Genomic DNA, 23,312 nt, shown 5'->3' with positions numbered 1-23,312 from the left:
AATCTTTTTACCTAAAAAACACTTTGAATTTTAAAATATTCTATTCAACTATAATGTTTGAAAAAACCCACATTTAACATCAATATAGAATTTGTTAATAAATGTAAAAAAGTTTTTTCAATTATCCATGATAAACTAACGACGCCCAAACAGTTGCATATTTCTCAAATGTTACTCCTTCGAGATTGAAGAAAGAGTTTTAGCTAATGTAATAAAGAGTTTTAGCTAATGAAGCAAAAATACCGATCATTGTTCCACAGACTCTACCCGCTTTATTTGTTTCATAAAGAATACGGAACACCTATGTACAGAGGAGAGGTATTCCCGCAACCGTTTAAAATGAAGAAAATATAAAACTCAGATACGAGTCAAACATAAAAGAAACCAAAATTTCCTCAATCCATCCACATTAAAAATCCTATATTATGCAAATATATATGCATAATAAACCTTTTCAGCAAGCAATCCAGGAAGAAAATTTCTAAACAGGATTTTTATAATCTGCAAAACCTGCTAAATTTGTATACATAATCCCTATTCTGATAATTAACTTCTTAACTTTGTTCCGGTTACAACGAAACCCCATACGACACAAGGTCTACCACTATATTCCTGCACGATATAAACTAAAAAATCTCTACACCTGCCAACCATTGGTTCTGTCAGCATCCGAAAATCCCATGAAAGACGATGGTACAAATTAGGGAAACTAGCACTTCTCTGCACAATTTAAAACAATTACGAATCCAACATTTCATCTTGTATCTCATTAGGTGCAATAAGCCCTGGAATTGTAAGCATTCGTTGCCGTTCCCTTTCTCTCTGAGCAGCAGCTTCTTCCGCATAAAGATCCTTGTTATCCTGTATACAACACAGATTCATGTAACTCCACAGATTAACAGCATCAAAACATATCGAGGACACGTGTGGGGCTTCTAACATAACATTTTACAATCTAGAATTATCATTCATGTTCCCAAGTTCTGTAATCCCCTTTAATTTCTGAAAATATATCATACGAGAAGTAGGTCAAATAAAATTCCACGTAGATCATAAATATATATCCTCCTATCAAAATTCATGAATTTTAATGCATGTAATCTTCAAAGTGTTCTATTCCTTTAAAGGGTTCGGATATGTGCTCATATATAGTGCATTAAACCATAATTACAAAATTACAAAGCCTGTGCCATATAAAAATTAAGAAAAAAAATTCCAATTCCATGAAAAGAGGGCTTCTGTTGACAAAAGAAGTATTGCATTGCCACAAGAGATACCTGAGCTGAAAATGCTTTTGATTGGACGAGGAAGTCTCGTATGTGGTTCTTAAATGTGGAAAGATCAGCTCTTGATTCATACAACCCACTGACAAACTGAGTCACCTGAAAAGATCAAATATATTTTAACAGTCTAGTCCATGTTCACAATTAACATAACATTTCATCTACATTTGATAAGCATGTACCTCAGCAACTGTCATATTCGGGAATGATGAGCCCAACAGCTTTATTGTGTACTCACGAACAAACATAGCATTACTTGAATACGGGTAAGCAACCGTTGATGCATCCCACAAAGGTTCGGTTAATGAACCTGAATCTACCTGAAAACGCACAATTACAACAATGGTTCAGTTAGTGAGCCTGAATCTGCCTGAACAGGTGCAATTACAACCCTGGTGAACATAATTCCAACAAAATTGGAACCAAAAATATGAAAGAAACAGTACCAGGCAGAACAAGTGCTGAAGCACTGCCACATGCAACTTGAACCCGGGTTTATGAAATGTGTCTGTTAGGACCGCAAAAATTTCCTGCTCAATAGTCAAGAAGTAACTGCGATAGAATTGGTTGCAGAAGTCTGTAGCCTGTCAAGGTGTTATTAATAATGTAAGTTCCATAAAAAAGTAATATTCACATACACACTCTGAATTACTAAACAGTCATCTCTCCCTCCATGTTAAGTAGATGTAGATGTTGGCCGCAGAAATCATACCTGGAAATTCTTCAGCATCTCTAACAATAGGTTAAGCCCTGTTTCAGCTATATTCCTTTCCGTGTGCCGGAATGCCCATATTATCGAATCCATAACAAGTTTAAGTTGCTAATCCAGAACATAAGCAACATTAGACAATTTATAATATAGGCAAAACTTGCTATACTGTATTTGGTTTTCACATAATCAGTAAACTTGTTGTCCTTTACAAACTAATAAACTGAAAGAAGTATGCTGTGGTACATCTCCAAAGACTAACCTCGCTTGACAAAAGAATTAATGCCTTGAAACAATGTGTAGCGATTGCACGGAGCAGAGAAAAGAACTTAAGCCGATGCTCAGGGTAGTCCTCAAAATTCTTCGTGATCATCTGGAATACAATAAGGAAAATCATTGATAAGTCCATTGGGATGAAGAACCCAGATATAAGTTGAATGTTTGGAAGATAACTGTGCAACCCTTGTATAAACCACAAAAAATCAATCCACTACAACTTCTCAGCCCAATGATCCCAGAACCAAGGATCTTAGGCCAAAACATATACAAATTCCTGATACATGTCGGACATAACGATTAACTATACTACATTCTTCATAGAAATATGGCTATTACTATGGTAAAGGCGGAATAGAAATATATAAAGCAAAATATATATTATTGGAACTGAAAACAATAATAACATGCAACCTTTCTTTGCAGACATTTTTAGGAGAATAAAAGAATAACATCTATTATAAAGCAAGATAAGCTCAGTAAGTTGCATCGCATTAATGGAATAAACAGATATGCCTTGCCAAAAGCAGCCCACAGTTGCAATACAAAAAATTTTCAAGATAAGCTACAGTCTAGTATCTCCGTGAGGTCGTAAATTAGATTACTTTCACAATAAAGAGAAAAGGGATATGTAATACCTACTTAAAAAAAAAAAACGAGTTGGCTAACAGACCAAACATAGCTAACTACAAGTTCAATACAACAGACAACCTCTAATGGTACTGAGTGGAGCAAAATCCACATACAAGTCTGTGTGGAATGTTCAACCATGTGTACTCCCCATGTTCAGATACAGAACCTCAAGTTGCCAACTAGGCTTGCCTTGCACTAGGTAGCTAATACCCACAGCAAATAATACTCACTTGCATAGAAGAAGCCTTCTGTGATAACTTTTTAGGTTTTTTTTAATTGATGCAAGAGAATGCTATATGCATGGTTAACAGTACTAAAACTATACAGAATACATGCCGAGGTACTAATCAACATCGGGTGAACATGTGTACATGTTTGAAATGAGTAAAATTCACTTTCAAAGGCTATCTATTTGACACAAGAGACTAAAGTACTAACTTGTAACTAAATGTCTAAAGCAGCATTAAAACTCACCTCAAGTGTACACTGAAAAGAAGCTTCAAATATGTGAGGGACATCCTCAATCATTGCAGCTTTGTACCTGAATACAGAAAGTAAACCAAATCATGTCAAAATGAAACAGACAGAAAATGAGGAAGAAGAAAAAAAGACAACCATGGGCATACTTGTTTATTATTGTAGCAAAAAGTGATAAAACTTCAGATTCTCTAGCATCTGGCAAATTCCGAGCATAATCACCAAGAACAGGGTCCATCATAGGAGGCACAAATTGCTTCCCAATTTGTGGTTGATTTTCCGCCTTGTCTAGAAATGTCTCGATGAGTTTAAGAGTTTCTCTCTTTACAGAACTGATTGAACAAAAAGAAACAGTTTTTTAAGAGAAGGGTTCAAACATACAAAACAATCTAGAACAAAATTTTGTTAGTTGACCTCACCGTAAGAGTTTGACATAAGATGACTTCGAAGTATAAGGTGTTCCTTCAGCAATGCTGGCTGATATGAGCTCACTATACATTCTGTTGAAACCCAATAAAAGATTATGGATCTAAATCTCATGAGTAAAAATTGAAAATTATTTAATCAGCGTTGTTCATAGTTGGAATAGGATGTCTATACTAGTATTGACATACCGATACACATTAAGCATGTCCAGAAAGATCAGAGAAATTTGTGGCAAGAAATAAGTTCCAAGGGAGGCAGCAACGCTTGTATTAGTCTGCCAATGCCAAACAAATAAAATAAAATTATTATTCAAAAAAAGAAGATAAAATTAATAATAGAGGTACTATATCGAGTCTCGTTACTAATTCAAAATATGCACAACACTTTGTTAATAGGACAATCTAGCTAATGGCTACTGCGTCTGTAATACATGAACAAGTATTCTTGAATAGCTCGAGAAACCATCCTGAAAACCAATACATACCTGCAATATATTAAGCACAGCCCGGCCAACATCTGGGTCCTTTAGTAATTCAACACTTTGACGTGCTTGGCCTATAATCTCAGCCCATTTCTGCATAAAGTTCAATACTTAAAACAGATGCTTAACAAATATAATTTCTACACCTGTTCATGTAAATGGGAGGGGGGGGGGGGTTCAAAACTTGCCTGATTAGGAAGCTCCATTAGCCTCTGCAGATATTCATCTCTCTTTTGGGGGTCAGATTCTGCTTGAATCATATTACCAACCTATAAACAGAATATTTAATAATGTGATGCTAACAGGCTGAGATGGATTATAAATATATATATATATATAAGAAAGATATGAATAATAAACTGCCTTACAGATTCATAAAATGAATGAATCTGATGATTCTCAAGATCTGCAATGGTTGTAGGAAGTGTTGTTAAAAGTTCCGACACAAACGGTTCACTCTCCCCAACCTGCAGAGAAGATAACATAAGCTATAGTGGAAGAATTCTAACAGTCCAGTCCACAAGCAACCCCAGTCCCTCAAAAAATGAATTATTTGTGCACTTTGTAGTTGGACTTTAGCGTTGAGTTCACATCTAGTATTCCACATGTTGCACATGGAACAAGGAATTTACAATAATAGATAACAAACCAAGAAACCAATAGATAATAATGCTTGAGACAAAATATATTACCTGAACAATAACAAATTTACGCCTGCATTTCTGAACGATTTTCAAAAAAGTATCGCAGGCCATATCCTATAAATTATCAACGAGAAAATGTCAAATTGTAAACGAAATTTCAGCAGTTACAGTAAATTAATAATGTGGTGCAGACCACCATAAATAACAAAAGAGAAGTTATATTATAAATAAAGCTTAAAAAAACTACAATATTGCAGCCCCCAAACTCAAAAGAAAATCTAATAGTAACTCAGAAAACAATGATCCAAAAGAAACAGATCAAGTCTAATGCCCACAGAAAATTGCGACAAAACCTAAAGTCTGTCAATATTCCAAGTCGCAACATATTTTTAAAGGAGTAACAGTAGCTCCTCACCAAAATGTATGACCATTTTGTCGAATAACATTTATACTAATTAACTATTTAATACTAAAAGTCTACAACTTACTTTACATCAATTATTTGTGTGACTACAAGTCTTTAACTTACTCTACATCGATTATTTGTGTAAATTCTCTACTTCCATGTCAGATTTTTTGTCATTCACTAACATAACATTTTGGTAAATGTTATATTTTGACTGAAACCAAACCAGTATTCTTAAAATTTACTTGCACCATCCACTACCCACTATTATGAAATATAAGATAATATTTGTGACCAGCAATACAGAACAGAAAGCAGAACGACTTTGTACACACTAAGCAAAGAACATGACTTTATACGACCCCTGACCATGTATGCATAAGACTTGTGGAGCTCGTTCTTCAGGACTGTATTTTACATTATCAATATGATACTCACACTATATATATCATAACAACATTGTTTAGAAGAAAAATCTTAAGTTCGGTTTGGGATATAAGTATTTGTACCTTTAAGCATTTGGAAGAAAAAAAATAAATGAAAGCACCGAAAATTAAAAAGAAAATTGCTTGAGCTTTATTAAAAACCTGAACTCCCGGATGTGTTTCATGCATGAATTCAAACAACTTGTTGACAACCGTTTTGAGAAACTTCCAATGGGCACGAAGAAACCTTGGGTACTGGCCAACCACGTACCTGAACAAAAGCCATAGGTTTTCAAATGTAAGTAAATTTTTAATCATCTAGTTCACAGAAGATGAGGATGGAGCCACTATGATATACTACAACTGATATACAATTCTTACATAATGTTACTAGCAATAACAGCTTTGTTGTCTTTTCCTTTTGTTACTTCGCATAGATTCAGTAAATCCCGAATCACCATAACGAGAAATCTATTTTCCTGACAAAAAAAATTAAAAAATAGATAAATAATAATTATTGGACTTAAAACAGTAGTTAGATACTTAGATTGTTTAAGCTTTAGATGATACAACGGGAGAAATATTTAAAAACCATATTCTGAAATAAGATAATCAAACCTGATCTTCCATCATGGACCCAGATATTGATCCAATTGCCCAACATAATGTGTTCAGGTTGTTCCAAGTCCAATCCTCTCCATTTAGTTGTTTGCTCAATTTTCTCAGCATCTGAATAGAGATCACAACTAGATATACTCAAACAAATAACTAGGACACTAGAACAGCTTAATCACTTCAATTTTGTGCAACAGGCCATCAGCCATATTATTAAGGATAAAAAGGAACCTAAATTATGAAGAAGACACTTAAATCACCAATTCAAGTGTCTATTAGGAGTAGATCAGATACAGATTAGTGTACATCACACATTTCTTTATTGTAATACAAATATTACAAATCGAACGACTGATTTACAAATCTTGTTTATGGACGGTAATGAACCAGGATACTTAAAGAATCTCTGGTCTTTGTAAGAAGCCGAAAGAACCTTAACGTGAAAGACCATATGCCATTATACTACTATTCTGTTTATTTTCGTTTAATTTAAAAAATATATATGCTATGTACTATCTGGCAGTACAAATAACTAATAGGGAAAATCTAGTAGATGAATATTTCATGCTCATTTGTGATGCAAAAATAAAAGTCCTATACACAACAGTAATAGTGCAGCAATTGCAATTTTGCATTAAGTAGTGTCCAGTAACAGATTAGTCAACGCTGGCTCTGATCAACACAATGATATTTAGATTAAGAAAACATATCATATATAATTAAACAGCATTCAGTTACATTTATAAAAAAATATGCACCTGCTTCTCAGTATCTTCATGGTCAAGATGGGACAAGTAGATAAGTGTTTCCCTCATTATCTGTATAAAAGACAATTTTTAAATATCATAAACAGAATAGAATAACAAAATTATGCATACTGTAAATAAAACATAAAATACCAATAACAAACATTTACATCAATAAGCAGGAATAGCGAGATCTAAGCCTAAGCTTCATACTGTTTTTTTTTATCAGATAACTTTAAAAAATCTTATTTATATGAAGCACTACAAAATTAAGGGCAAGTGCTAAAGTCTATGACCCTATTACCCAGATAATTTATACAAGGACAAGGGCATGCCTAGCTTACAAGTATGTATTGTCTACCCTGTATTGCACAAGGACGCCATTGTCCATAGTTTTATGCAGAATATCAATTACCAATTTCAAAGATTATCAAAAAAGCATTATAGCAAAATAAAGGAGGCCTGCAATTTGGAAATCATACAGAGACAACTTCAAGCACACATAGAAGTATGACTACCTTGTATTGCACGAGGACATCATTGTCTTTCATAGTTTCACGGACAATATTACCATTCTCATCTTCAACAATTAGAACCTCCTCGGGCTTTGCCATGCGACATATCATAAGCAATCTCAACTTGGACATTGGCATCGCATAAAGTTGGCGGCGCTGTAAAATTTCCGAGCCAAGACCACCGGCAACACGATTAAGCAATGGCATCTGCTTCAGATAGTAGATAAAAAATGACATTAATAAGTGACATAATAGAAACGAACATGTTTGTATAAGAGATACAGTTCGCTGCAAGTAAAATAATTTATGCATATAAATCAATACTCGCACGTATGAAATTAAGGTTGACAGGCAAGAATCTATTAGATACAATACTAGGAGCAGACAGATACTATATGACAGGCAAGAATCTATTAGATTAATGGAAGAATACAGATGCATGCAAAGTTAATTCTGACAGTAACACAAGGCTAACACAAGATTAGAGGTCCTGTGATGTACTTATCGCAATGGAATTGCTATAGGTAATCAAACACAACTGCAAAAGAAAATTGAATTTGAACAACTACAAGGAATTGTGAACAAGATAAACATATTTTATTCACTAGCATGGAGGAATCAAACCTGCAGTCCAATTATGCTTCCTGTTGCTAAAGGATTATACATGTTATGATGTGCCTCGAAGAGCTCTGATACCAAGGAGTTCCAATAATCCAAGCACACCTGCCAGTGCAACAGCATTGATGATCAATAACAACATTTAAAACACGTCTTATCATGACAGTAATTAAAAGAAGACTATAGACCAGCACACTAATATCAGTGATTGTTTTCCACGTGAAGTTCTCGATAGCCGCTAAACAACGAACAAACACACAAAGCAAAAACCATACCTTAAAAACTTCAGTATCATCCACGTATGAAATGTCAATGAGATATTCTAGACCGGCAAGCAAAGCAGTAATATTTTCCTGTGTTGCCTCAAGAACTCGTATATGGCACTGCATTAAGCAGATGATAATGATTCATCAATAACCATATAAACTTCAACTTCAGGGAAATTGGAAGTCTAAAAACAACCCCCCCCCCCCCCCCCCAAAAAAAAAAAAAAAAAAAAAAATCCAACACAGGACAGTTACAATGTTGGTGTCTATTTTAAAACGAAGAAGAATGGCGATGAAAGTACTTATTGTCAGGTTTAGTTTGGATTGCATTCTTCAATTGAAATCACAATAAGATCAAATTTAGCAAAGGCTTAACAATTCGCATAGCTTGAACATACAAGCAGCTAACTCGTCACTTTTCATGAGCTTGGTATACAGAGAAGAAAATTCCCTTCATAAAATTATAATAAGTTACCAAAAAAATAAACTTGCCTTGAAAAACGAGGTGAAGAATAACGCCAAGTTCTGAATGAATGCCTGATGAAAAAGTTTGGACACATATCAGTAGCACATAATTATAATGAGCTTGAGGACTAAGTATGATTTTATTGATTCAAATTAAAACCTGTTCCTCACTAGACCCATTTGCATAGGCTTCAGGTATTTTTGAACTGGAAGGGACAACAGCCTAGAGAACAAGTAAACATTATCAATTGTAAGCAAGTTGGTAAAGTATATAGTCAGCAAACAGACTAACATGAATTCATAAACATGTAGCACCAACAAAATAAACTTTACTTGCCTGCAATTGTAGCATGAATATGCCATACAATTTAGCATACTGGCTATTATAGAAATCTCCGAAACTAAGAGCTGCTACCTGTGTAAAGTATCACAGGAGGGCAATCAACTATATGCACATATTCTAAGGTGCAGAATGCTGATGGCTTTGGATGTTTTTAGTGAGCCTTTAATTCGAAATATACCTCTGTCAAACACTGGAGAGTCAGATTCCGAAACGCTGGCGTGGGGAAGAATTTAAGAAGTGTTTCCAGCTGAGAGAAAAAACAAGACAGAAGATATATATAGTAAATTCAACATGTAGCTTGAAACGTATAGGTAAATACTTGATTTTATGATGCACACATGCTTTCAATCATAATCCATTCACTAGTCAAAGGGCATGGCTTTAGAGGTATAAAATCAGGAGTAGAAAGTGAAAAAGGTTACTGAACAAACCAGAGTAGACTCGAAGATATATCCAAGAGGTATCCAAGAAAGAAATGCATGCAGTGTGGCAAGCGTAGCCCTGATAAGCTCTGCTCTTTGAGATGCAGATAGTACATACAAGCATAACTCGTGGATGAGTTGAAACTCGCTGCGAAAAAAATCAATTATTAATCAGAACAAGCACATGCCAGTGGCATGTCAACAACCAAAGGCAAAAATAAACTAATATCCAACAAGTAATATAACTTAAAAAACAACAAAAACTCTTATTAGCATTTACATGCAGTAGAACAGTACCACACTGTATATGGAGTACAACACTGAAATCAGCAATATATAGGATAGGTGAGTCGGTCAAGTGTTGGAAAATCACTAAATTAAAGAGTCACGGACTCTGGAGTACTGGAAAAAAATGGTCTTCCCCTGTTCAACAAACAGTCCACGCGCTCACTAATTTAATTAATTAAGGATTTTAAATTGAAACAAAACTTATATTTAATACACAACAGTAAAGTAGTGACTGAACTAAATATACCCATTTGATGCTCAAACTTATTTAATTAATTGGAACTATTGATGTACGCAAAACTACAAGTAGCTAATGCATTGCAGTGACATAGTAACTAAACTGAAGTTGGAGTAATCACCTGTTCAATGACTGTTTGAGCTCTTTAATCTTCTGTTGAGTCATTTCACCCCTTGAGAAATCAAATACCTCTTCACTTAATAGCTGACATGTAAATGAACAAGTTAATCCTGGAATTGCTGGAATATATACACACACGCACATACATGAATGATAATATATATGGGTGGGTGACCTACCTTTAAAATGGCCATGCAATTCTCACAAATCGTTTCACTACTCTTCGCTGCTGCAACCAGATCTGGAACAAAGCTCTGCCACCGAGTAGGCCACTCATGCTTCAAGATCTGCATATAATGTGGAATCCCAAAAATTAACCAGGCATCCGAACATGGTTGCCATATAAGAACTTATAACAATTTACTAGAGAGAACTAAATATAGTACCTGAACCAATATAATATTAAGTTTGTTGACATACAGCCTTTCCCGGCGAAAGGAGATTTCATCGCTTGAAAGCTGTTAGGGGAAAGAAAAAGTGAACATGCAATTTGTCAGTTCAGAACTGCCAAGAGCTTCTTCATTTTCTAAACCTTCACCAACACTGAAGCTAAGTACCTTAACAATAACATCAGAGATGTAGTTCTTCATTCCATCTCGTTGCTCAACAGGCAGAGCGTTCCACCTATATTTGATTACACCTTCCAGAACCTGCAAATAATAACTCAGCATACATTGCAAAATAAGACTGACCAAAAAGTTATGGTTCATATATAAACTGCCCATCAAATTTCTGTTCTATTGAAGTTAAAATAAAGTAAGACGTGGATGACAGAATAAGCTAACCTGCAAAGCAAAAAACTTGGTGTTGAGATTCTGTGTATTTGAAAGAATGTGAACGACTTGGAGCCACATATCAGGATTTGTTTGCAACTCTCGCAATATATGGTCCGCAGCATTCCTCTAAACCATTAGTTAGCACATGATGTCAGCATTGGTGATTCAAGATTCCAAATAATGGAGTAAGAAATAACAATATTCAATAGAATTGATGGAATCATCTTAATTAGTCATGGAAGGAAGAGTTCTAGCAGAACTGTGAACTACAATTAACAAAATAAATGCAACATCAGAAACTTCATTAATGAAAATATGTATATCTGTATTTACCTTAAGAATCACATTTACTGTACCAAACACAAACCCATCAACTTTTAAAGATTAAAACATTCGTGTGTATTATATTAAGTTCGGAATCTTAATTTTTTCACTGGAAGAAAAAAGATTGTTCAGATTTTAATTGTTGAAAATATGGCATGTACAAAAAAGAGTATGCCAGAGAGCCAGACTATATGAAAAATTTTGGATATCGATACATTATTTTTTAAGTAAAAGTCTGGACAAGAAGATTAAATAAATAATATAACGCATATAAAATAAGTATTGCGGATGCATAGTTATGGATGAGAGAATTGCGTGGAGCACACGTAATGTTTGGACTTAATAATGCGGGAAGAGAATCAGTCGACCGCTGACGACACTTGATTCCACATTCAAACCTATAGATAAGGGGATTGACTAGTTCGTTGACAAAAGCGCAAACTTTAAATAGCACACCTATCAAGTGACGATATAGTAAGCAAACAAATTTTAAATCAACTTGTAATGTGTCATTAAAAATCATATTATGTCAAATCAAATCAAACATACCCTATCTGTCCCACACATAAAAACGTGCGAGGTATATTAAACACGCTCTAATGACCTCGTCTTAATTACAAACAGAAGGAAGCATTCCGGCAGATGACCTAAAATCTCCGATTACCAGACAAATGCTTTAACAGAAAATACAATCCTATAATTGCTTGTTTTCCACTAAATTTATTTGCCATTCAATTTCCTTTCTTCCATAAGTCGATCATTCAATACAAACAACAAACACAAATAAAGAACATGCATCTCTCTTTTTCCTTCTTAAATCACATTTACCAAACACACATCAGCACTTAAAAAACACATTGTAATCAATCATAGCACATTGTAATCAAACATCAAAAACACATATCAGTCTTTTATAGTAAACAATTCATAAGCAAATATAAATAATTCAACAACATATAAATAAAAAAACTACAAAACATGTGCAAAACAACAACTCTTGTGTGTTCTGGAGCACAAAGCAACGCTCATACAAGCCATAGCCAACGCATAACCTACCAATTCACACCAAAAAATCGTAAAAACAAAGGAAAAGTTGTGATTCATCACCTCCTCTTTAGATCCAGTTCCATAGAAAGCAGCGACAGTAGCATCGAGCAACGGCACATCAATCGGCCGGCTTAAATCCCTCAGCTTCTCCGAAGCAATCTCCATTCCAAACCTAAATCAATCGCCCTGCACACAAACAAAACCCTAGCTTAATTACACACAATTGTTATAACAAACACACGCACAAAACAGAAGAATAGAAGATGAAAAATTCAAATGTGTTGATACCAGGCGCTTCCCTCCTGTTTTTGTGGGGAGAGAGGGGGAAAGCGAAAGCTTTTGAAAACTGACAGTGTTTGATGGGGAGAGGGAGAGAGAGAGAGAGAGAGAGAGAGAGAGAGAGAGATGAGGGCCCTGGAATATAGATATAGAGAAAGCAGATGACTGTTTGTTGTGGCTTATATATGTGGGCAGCTGGATTATTTCCAACGGGGTTTTAGGGCGAGGGTTATATGTTAGCGTGAATTAGAAGCGGAGGCATGCGTGTCCTCGTTTTTGTATTTTTTAAAACCACATTTTTAGGTTTTTTCAAATAAATAAATAAATTGAGGTTTGACTTAGAAGGTTCTATTTGTTTGGGTTTTTTTAAGCAAGAAGGTTCTGTTTCTAATTCTGACTTTTTCCTCCAAAATCAGCTTTAAATCTAGGCTATCTTGTTGATTTTTTCGGACTATATGGATCATTTGTGCACTGTTGTATTTTGTTTCAGATATTGTTTTAGTAATTAAAATGAAAGTTTTACATTTATTTTTTGATAAGATATATAAATATTAAATATGAAGAAAAATGAATGAAGAGTTGACCCGTGCATGATATGATCGTTAGGGATAAAATGAATTAAATTAAGAAGAAGATAAATAAATTTATGATTACGTGTCGGAGATCGTTAGCGTTGAAAGTTAGCCCTTTAAATTTATACGTATTCAGATTTCAAATGTATCGACGTAAGATTGTATCTTCAGATATCTTTGTTTAATTATCGTGAAAGAATTAAATACTTTAAATTTACATGTATTCAGATTTCAAGTGTATCGACGAAAGATTTGAAATATTGTATTTTTAGATGTTTTTGTTTAATTATCGTGAAAGAAATTAATACTTCAATGAAAATCAGAAATTTAAATACTATATTTGTCAGTTGCAAGAGTGAACACCGAATTGAAATCCAAAAACCAAATAGAACCGTGTGAAATTTATTCGGTTTGATCATAACTTTCTGAAAATTTACTCTATTCGATCCCGACCAAATAGGTTAAGCTAAAATTCAGTCTGGTCCGGATCTTAAAATAATATTAAGGTCCCATCACAAGGGCAGAATAGTCCAAATAATATATAATATAAATTTATATATATCTTATAAATAATAATTATAATATCCAATTTCTAAATTTTATTATAGATATCTTTTATGAAGTGTTGGTGATTAATTAATGTTAAATTTTTAATAAATAATTAATTTTACCTTTATTTATAATATAAGTTTTTATTATAAAAATCGATTTTTTTTACCGAACCAAGCTGAACTGAATTATTTCAACACGGTTCAATTCGATCCATATTAGAATTTCAGGGTCACGCTCAAAACCCTATTTTTTACATAGATTTCAAGTATCTAAATCTAAGGTGCATGTTTTTTTTTTTTGCATGTTGTGTGTGTTCAAAAATAATTTCAAAATAAAATACATAAATAAGATATTTTTTTCATGTACAGTTCTCCTGCAGAACTCTAACTAATACTAGAATTAAGCTAATAGTTCTACGGATGGTAGTTTTCCGACCCTTTCCGACCCAATTTAACCCCGAAACCCGATAAAAACCCGATACAAAATATTATATATATATATATATATATGTGTGTGTGTGTTAGTGTGTTATATGTTAAATGTAAAGTATATATATTGAAATATTATGATTATTATGTATGAATATTAGCATTTTACTTAACTTTATACGCGCAATACAGAATTTATATTCATTTCATCAATATTTTATTTCCTCAATTACTGTGCATTAAAAAAATCTATATTCATTTCATCAATATTTTATTTCCTCAATTACTGTGCATTAAAAAAATCTAAATATAATAAAAAATTATAAAATATAAATGATAAGTTTAATGATTATATACAATTAAGTTAACATGTTTGTTTATTGTACTAAATGCCTGCAAAACCCTTTTTTATATTCCTAAATTTTAAAAAAAATAAAACATCACATTTTTTATAGACGTAATTTTTTTAATTTTTATGTAATTTATTTTTTAAGTATCCAAATTAGATCCGAACCCGAACCAAAACCCGAAAAAACCCGACGGATCGGATTTGGATCTTCATTTTCCAGACCCGGACCCGAACCGAAATATAATAGATTAGGTCTGGATCTCAAGAAACCCGACCCAATCCGACCAGATGCCATCCTGAATAGTTCTAAGAGCATGACCCTATCGCACATAGTTTGTATACCCTATCGCACATAGTTTGTATATATACATGACTAACAGTTTTGTATGCATGACTAACAGTTTTTATATGATACCTATCAACAAATTGATCGTTAAAAGATGAAGCACGATACACTGAAATCAGATTAAAAAAAGAAAAAGAAAAGAAATTCACCAATTGATGGGAAAAATCAAATCAAAAACGGAGAGATTAACAAGAAAAATATTTAAAAAAAACAACAATAAACAGAAATTATGGTATTTGCACTACACAAGAACATTTTACATGATATATTTATCCAAGGATCTTCATGCGCAAAATTCACACAAGTACACTAAAAACTTAACTGAGCTACAACAAGTATCATATATTAACTCCTCTTTGAAATGGATACCTCAAAGAAAGTAAACAATTCCCTGTTTTCTCTCTATATTAAGGTATCACAGTCCACCAAATACTACTGCAAATTGTGCAGGGCATCTACACAGGTTCTCAGTCTTCCCTATCTGAATCAGATGAGGAAGACGACGATGATGCAAGCCCCTTTCCCTTTTTATCAGCAGCAGTTGTTTGATCCATTTCTGTGCTTTTCTCGGCATTTGGCTTTTGTAGAAGTTGAAGTTGTTCTTGCAAAACCTGTTATATAATACAATTAGATCACATATTTCCTGCCAAACTCTGCCAAAAAATTCATGCAGAATTTACTGAATTATTAATTAATGAACATTAACCCAAGCTGAACGCTCAAAACTGCACTTTGTGCAGATCGACATAATCAGAAAAACCTACCAGTCTACTGGAATGAACATACAATTTTAAAATATCAGATATCAGTTTCTGTTCTGGGCTTCTTCCAACAAATTAATGGTACAAATTAATGATGTGACAGAAAATGGGAATAATTGGACAGCGGAAAGGAGGATGGCATTAAATTTCTTGACTCGCCAGCCATGATTTTGAAATACAGCCACAGTGAACCTTAACTAAACCAAATGATATTATAATATTTTAACTACATACAAAATTGATTTTAAATATATATAGTAAGAGATATTATTGTCTATGCTAATACAACTAAACAAGCTCAATAGCTCATCAAAAACTACCCAATCTCATCCTGATACTATTAACTTGGATACTACTCTGAGAGTAATATAATCATAAAATTTGGAATATTTCCACACTTTTACAGCCAACAAATGTGCTGAACATTATTTACCTAGTTCTCTTCCTGCTAAGTTTATAAAACACAAGTCATAAGGTTCAAAACTGATGAAGCTCAAATTGCAGGGGACCTCAAGGGCATAATAAGTGAGAGAAAAGATCAACTTAAAGCACTCACCACATCAGAACAAGTATTAACTATCACATTACATCTGCAAGGTAAAAAACAGAACAAAGTGCATTTCACTAAGAAAGATTATAATAATACCTCAATTTGCCTTTGAATTAGTTTTCTTTGCCCTTCCAGTTGAGAGTCCGATATATTGCTACCAAAATACTGTTCAAACTTCACATCAATATCAGAAGCCTGATAGGAACTGATGGTGGGCTTCTGAAAAGAGAAATCTGCAGGTCCACCAACGGTTGCAAACTGAGGTTTCAGTGTATTGTGTCCAGAAATTGTTTCTCCATTGGAATTCCCAGTGCTAGAGCCAGCCACAGTTCGGTCTGTTTGCACGGGTAAAGCGTACCCAGGAGACCTGCAAAAGGAAAAACTACCATCAGTTCGATTCTACGCATAAATATCAAATCCTGCAATATATTGGTGCATGTTTGTTACATTATAATAATCACAAATTCCACATATCTGAGCTCAGAAGATACAATTGGTTTACAAATCGATTTCCTACCAACGCACTGGCTCTTAAATAAGGGTGGAACTCATATGTAAGAAGGCAAAACAAAACAAGACTTATCGCCATTCTCCATTTACAGGGGAGGGGATAGAAAGCTTTGTCTTCAAGCTATCATCATATTAACTATATTTAATTCCTTGTCTCTTTTTGGTGAAGAAGATCCTCACAAGCGGCTCGAAGATAAGCCAATGAATTTTAATCGGAATGTCAATTTCGTAATACATACACGCAACCAATCACATCTATGCAAATCAATTGGCATAAATCTGATCTCCAAGTTTTATACTTCCCAAGTTTAGGTGATTCGATATCAAGATTTTCGCCTTGGACCTTGGGGTTAAGTCTAAACTAATAAATGATCAAAAAGCCTAGATAAACAAGTTCTTTTAACAAGTTCGAGTAAAGTCAAGCCTAGATAAAAAAGTTGTGGTCACAACTGTCTAACAATTGCTTGACTCGGCATACAGCTTAGCCAGATAAGCTCTTCTTACTTGCATCGCAAACACTGTAGTTTTTCATTCAGGAAAGTGAACAGTGCACAGGTAGCAAAAATCATCACAATAATTTATACCTAGTATACAATCCATTACTCTTCAATCTAATGTAGAATATAAGCAAAAGTCTAGTACTCCGTCCGAACCCCTAGGTTCTTTACATTGGGGATGAAGGATTCAGCACGGATTTTAAGGCTCCTATAAAATAGTGTCATACATTATAAATTATTTTTTTCTCTGGGTAAAAGTATAATGTTTAAAATTTTATACAAAAAAGGAAAATTTTATATATAAATTATGAAAATATACTTTATTATGCACCTTTAAATGTGTGACAAGCAGTGGAGAAAAAACTATGAAGAAATGAGAGGGACGGAGGGTGTACATGTAAAACCCGGGTAAAACATGCTACCGTTGTAAACAAAAATAAGAAAATGAAAAGAAGAAATACCAGACTAGCGTACTCGGAGATGGGTATACAAAAGACTTTTCATATATCGCAGCAGCGGCAGCAGCAGCCCGTAGTCTGGCCTGTTGTGGGCTAATATTAGCATTTGGAGCACCATCACCAGTTGAGCCCTGAGAAGGCGAATTTGACATGTTTGTTCCTGTAGCCCAATAAAGTATGTCAGCACCAACACCATGCGTCAAGTAATTTAAAATTTTTAGCCAAATATCCCAGATGTTCATATGGGTCTGACCATATTGCACTAGGAAGACTAGCTAAGAAAGTGAAAATGGTACTGTTCTTGTGTTCCCAAGTTGGAAAGCGAAGAGAAGAAATTAAGTATTTCATTATAATACCCTTATCCTTCTATATTGTAAAAGACGTAGGACATGTAAAAGAAACAGTTATTAATCTAATAATAGGGTACAGTTAGTTATACTGGAATTCCATGAATTGCCTTCTATATTTCATTCTAGTTCTCCCCAGAAACTTTTGGAGACAAAGTAAGCCTGTTTCCAAGACAATTATTCTATTTTCCAAAAGAAAAAAGGACATAATACAGTATTGATATGTAGGTGTTTAACTTTTTTCTTTTTCTTTCCTTTCATATAAGCAAAACTGGGGATTTAGAAACCCTGTTAAAGTTTGCATTACAATAATCATCATTTATAAAAAATGCTGAAATGTTATCGATGCCAAGCAGTCATGTAGAGAAAATCTTTTTCTCCATCTTGACAGTAAACTTGTTAACATAAAAATGTCTACTAAAACTTTGAATCCTCAAGTGAAGTAGTGATTTGAATAATTTGATCCATAGGTTAAGGTAAAAGCAAATATAAAAGATGTTAAAGTAAGGCTCCAGATAGAGTTTTTTCAATACCGTGTTGGTGAACATTAGCATGGGAACCAGCTGGACTTGCCCCATTTTCAGATGGTACAACAAGGGCTCTGCAAGTAGGACAAGTGTGTTGCCTCTCTAACCATGACCGGAGGCAGTGAACATGGAAAAGATGACCACAGATTAACTTCTTGGCTGTTGTCATCTCCTCACGACAGATAATGCAGGTTGCATCGCTACTGCGCAGATATAAAAATGTAGAGAAAAATATACATCAGAGAGAAGATTTTGAGAGTATCGACATGCAAGAGACTTAATTAGAAAGTACTCACGAGTCGATCTCTTCTGGTGTAGCATCTGGAAAACGGTCATTCATGTTGGAAGTGATCTTCCGGTAACGAATGTAATCAGCAACACGGATTTTGAAGTTACGGAAAGTTTCATAAAGCTCCCGAATCAAATGAAGAGGCACACCATAGTTCCTGAAGAAAACAAATGTCACTTACAAACTATACACAATATTTGTCAGACGAACACAACTACAAGGAATAACTAGTCATATGATTTTATAATATAATTGGAAACAAGTGCTACTCTAGTGATGAGAGCTAGATACGTGAATGACCAAACATGCACCAAGTGTGAAGGAGGACATATAGCTACAACCTACAATTATTTGAATAATAAAGAAATAAATTATAAATTATTTGGCTCTTGCCCCTCTATAAATATGTGCACTACAATTAACAGAAACAAGACAAAATTTAACATATTCACTTACATGAAAATCACAAGGAAGAAACACAAGTACATAGACAAGTGCAGTAAGTCCCGAATCAGTTCCAAATAAAATGTATAGACGGCCTTTTTTTCCCACTGTCCTTCCATAAGCATGTCGCTGACATAGAATATATATTTTACAAATATTGATACCGTTGATGTTGCCAATATCATGTACCTGAAAGACAATGTTTACAAATATTGAAATCCAAATTTACCACACCATAAATCAATACTATGGCAATCCTGAGACCAGCAAAGTGCTTTTTAAGGCGATCTTCTTAAACAGCTAAAAATAATATGTGATGTGACCAAAGTAATGTTGAACACCTCAAAACCAGCATATATAATAAGTATACACAACATTTAGTAGAACAAGAATCCAGAAAAACAAGCAGTGAGAAAGAAACGAAAAGGAAATCTCTACGAGTATGAAAACATCCAACCTCAGAGTAAGAAAGCCAACAATTGGGAAGTTGTCAGTCATCAGTATATATTTTTTTCCAAAATCTCAAGTAAATTATGCATTTTAACTTTTTAAGTACGAGTCGTACATCGACAAAACAACTACAACAGTCATAAACTAAACAAGTATCATTAGTTTAAGCAACAGAAGGAAATGTGAGGCAATCCAGCTAAAGAAATTGGCACCTTCAGGTCTCTCCCATTTTCTTGTTAACTTTCTTTAACCACTTATACAGTCATTCTATATGAAGTAATAATATCTGCTTGTGAAAAATGGCATACACAAAACAACCGCCATATTCTATTACTCTAAACTATCATCATCATTTTAGTAAAAGATAAAGCTCAAATTTATGGCCAAACTTACAACTAAACACCTAATTGTGAATGAAATAGTAGAGTACTCATTAATTATATGTTCCTATATCAGGGAGTCCGTATCCATTGCTGTTCACAAAAATATAGGAGACATGTATCTAGTAAAAACAAAAGAAAAAAAAAATATTTGATAGTGAAATATATCCCTCTGTAAAATTTCAGTTAATACAAATTGTTAGATAACTACAGAAAGGCCAATGTATTACTTTCTGGCTTTCCTCACAAGCTACTTGCTCATTAGGAGTGCTTCCTTTTAAGGTAAAGTATTAAAAACATAATTACCTAATAAACCCAGTAACATTACAATGATCAATAGTATAGGAATTAATTTCTTTTCGCCAAATTAATCAAACAGTATTATTTATGAAACTCGGTATATCATCACTAAAAGAAATCTTAACATCTTTTATCTTGATCAATATTAAATTATAAGTTCCTTAAAGGTTTAGACGATCATACATTGCAAAAATTGTTTCAAAATTATTAAAGAAGAGAACGATAATTCATATATGCTCAATTAAGAAAACTGGATAGTGTAAAAGAAAAAAAATAACTTACTCAAAGGCAAAAAAGAGAGAAACTGATGCCTGGCGGGTCTCTATTAGATACTTCACTGAATTATACAAAAAGAGACTGTCAAGTAGAAAAAGGAATCCCATGAACGAGACTATTCGAATATGAGACAACATGGGAACTGACGGTGTCGTTTCAATATATTCAACTCTCTTCTGAGCCAACCAATGCAAAGCCTTTATCAACAAAAGAGCCGTGACCATAGAAAGAAAAGTAACCGAAAAGTCCTGTCTGAAAATAGTAATAGCAAAGAGTATCTCCATCACTTCCCGCCACGACTGCTCATTAAGCCTTTCAACCTCCGCTTCACGGAGCGACCCCAGGAAAATCTTCTTAGTCAGTTGCCACAATATGCACATCACAACCAGGCCCATATTTAGTAGAAGCACCAAACTGACCTTAGAAGTTGATAAATAAACCATTGCCGGGTAAAACTGCTGCCGACTACTAAAAGCATGATAAACAACCGCCAGGGTAGCAATCAAGCTAACCCCTGCGTACGTCTGTAACCTCATCATCTTTGACCTATCCAACTACAACACTGCATCATAAAACAAATTCAACTCCATCAAAACCATTAGTTCACACATACAATCATATTAGCAACTAATAATGCATAAACCCTCAAATTCAACTTATATGATACGCACAATTTCGGTAAACACACGCAATATAACAAATAAATAAGAAATCCACAAATATGCTCCAATCAATAAAATAAGATCTGTAAACACAACAAATAACTAAACGCGATGAAAAATCAACATATATAAACATATACATACATGACTGCATTCAGTTAAATGACGAATCGAGAAAATCGGATACGCAACCCTAGAATTCATATGGCTTATAGAATTTATACATGCGTATATTTATACCTGGTAGATTTAATCCGTCTGGATGACTCGGATTCGCTCCGAGAAGCTCTGGAATTAAAATTGAGGCATTCAAGTAATTAATTAGGGGAAATTGATTTGTGATTTTTGATTCAAAATTGATCGGTGTATGTATCGTATCGCTAGAGGGGAAGGGGTTGAAGACGGGTGTGTGTGACTCGTCACCGGTGGGAATTCAATCCAATATATTTCTGACACGTGTATAAACTCTTTTCTCCAATTTTTCAGAAAAAAAGTATTTTTATTTTTTGACAAGGCGGTTGTCGGTATAAATGTATTTTTTTAGGAAATGAATGTCTACGACCATATCCTCATATTAAAGCTTGATTTAATTTGAAACAACTATTATGAATGAGAAACTATTTATAAATGATTAAATTTCAGTTTTGATAGTTTTAATTTATTATTATTATACAAAATATATGAAATTGTCTTCCAAATTATTTTTAATGAGTTTTGCAAGTCAGGTATTAAAAATAACGAGTCATCATAAAAACTAAGATTTTCGACTTATCAAATTATAACATATAAGTACAAATTTGATTTTAAAAAAAATTAGCGAGATAAAGCCATTTTTACCCTACTTTTTATTCGTCGAAAAATAATTCAGATGTTATCTATCTTTTGTTATATATATTTTACTGACTTTTAAATAATCGGAGAAACTTGATGAATTTGTATTAGATGTAGTCTATGCTTGGATTTATTTTATCCCGAACTTATTTTACATAATATATTTTAGAATTTGCGAGATGAAGGTTATTATTTTAGTTTTCAATTCATTCATTCATCAATGATTTATTGCAAAATTTTAATCAGAGATTTTGACAAAATATATACATGCTGAGTTGATCCGACAGTTTAAATTAATGATTCATTCAAATTTGAAAATCAATTTTGTCTTTTAACTATTGTGTATTTGTGAATGCATATAATTTTATTAAATATTAATCTATCCTGAATATAATCATTCGTCCTTTTTTAGTCGCAACTTTTCTATTTTTATTTGTCAAACGGATTAATTTTTGACCAAAGATTATAAGTCAGTCTTTCATTATTTTTGAAAACTAAAAATACATCTTAAAATAGATTAAAAGTTATTTCTGGTGATCTATTTTTTTTTTATTTTATCAATTGATAAAATATCAATACTTTTCGGTCAAACTTTGGTCAAATTTGATCGATACAAAACCAAATGTGCAGCTAAAAAAAGGTAAAAGGAGTTTTTTAACGGCGGTGGTAAGAAGTTACACGACCATTAACGAAGGGGGTTGCATATCATTCTTGTAATGTAAAATTATGAGGTCCGATTTGAGTCAAAAAGTATGGGTAAAATATTGTTTCCTTGTTGACAATGCAAATTTATATACCTTACAAATTAGTATCTATAGCCAGAGTCGAACCCAGATCTCTCGGGACAACATAGAATAAACCCACCATTTAGGCTATCCAATCGGTAAAATATTGTTTTTGGATGGAAGATAGGCATCTGAACTGCAGTTAGTTTTTGTCCACTCCTCGGATCCGGGCCGGG

The 23,312-nt window shown here is 33.6% G+C and overlaps 2 protein-coding genes across 2 annotated transcripts; both read right to left on the bottom strand.

The window, feature by feature from the left end:
- Positions 1-375: 375 nt before the first annotated feature.
- LOC108227627 (protein EXPORTIN 1A) lies at positions 376-13,020 on the bottom strand. Its single transcript, XM_017402871.2, has 33 exons — positions 12,832-13,020; positions 12,604-12,729; positions 11,182-11,298; positions 10,954-11,046; positions 10,783-10,854; positions 10,576-10,683; positions 10,398-10,480; positions 9,760-9,898; positions 9,507-9,575; positions 9,323-9,400; positions 9,146-9,208; positions 9,013-9,057; positions 8,530-8,637; positions 8,261-8,359; positions 7,640-7,843; positions 7,134-7,193; positions 6,379-6,489; positions 6,142-6,239; positions 5,923-6,031; positions 4,978-5,043; positions 4,654-4,752; positions 4,474-4,554; positions 4,289-4,378; positions 3,993-4,078; positions 3,798-3,878; positions 3,528-3,710; positions 3,376-3,442; positions 2,255-2,365; positions 1,996-2,103; positions 1,730-1,867; positions 1,466-1,603; positions 1,278-1,382; positions 376-861 (listed from the first exon to the last, which is right to left on the bottom strand). Exons 2-33 carry the CDS (start codon positions 12,706-12,708, stop codon positions 739-741), a joined length of 3,237 nt encoding a protein of 1,078 aa, XP_017258360.1. The 5' UTR covers positions 12,709-12,729; positions 12,832-13,020; the 3' UTR covers positions 376-738.
- Positions 13,021-15,286: 2,266 nt separating this feature from the next.
- Positions 15,287-22,004, bottom strand: LOC108228036 (ERAD-associated E3 ubiquitin-protein ligase HRD1B). The gene is made up of 8 exons (XM_017403495.2): positions 21,761-22,004; positions 20,865-21,420; positions 19,465-19,641; positions 19,016-19,165; positions 18,726-18,922; positions 17,849-18,005; positions 16,477-16,747; positions 15,287-15,680 (listed from the first exon to the last, which is right to left on the bottom strand). Exons 2-8 carry the CDS (start codon positions 21,395-21,397, stop codon positions 15,537-15,539), a joined length of 1,629 nt encoding a protein of 542 aa, XP_017258984.1. The 5' UTR covers positions 21,398-21,420; positions 21,761-22,004; the 3' UTR covers positions 15,287-15,536.
- Between the last annotated feature and the right edge of the window lie 1,308 nt (positions 22,005-23,312).

Source organism: Daucus carota, chromosome 6, assembly GCF_001625215.2.
Source record: "Daucus carota subsp. sativus chromosome 6, DH1 v3.0, whole genome shotgun sequence".
NCBI classification, from domain to species: domain Eukaryota; kingdom Viridiplantae; phylum Streptophyta; class Magnoliopsida; order Apiales; family Apiaceae; genus Daucus; species Daucus carota.
Note: the sequence above shows the minus strand (reverse complement) of the source record. Positions and strands in the feature narration are given on the sequence as shown.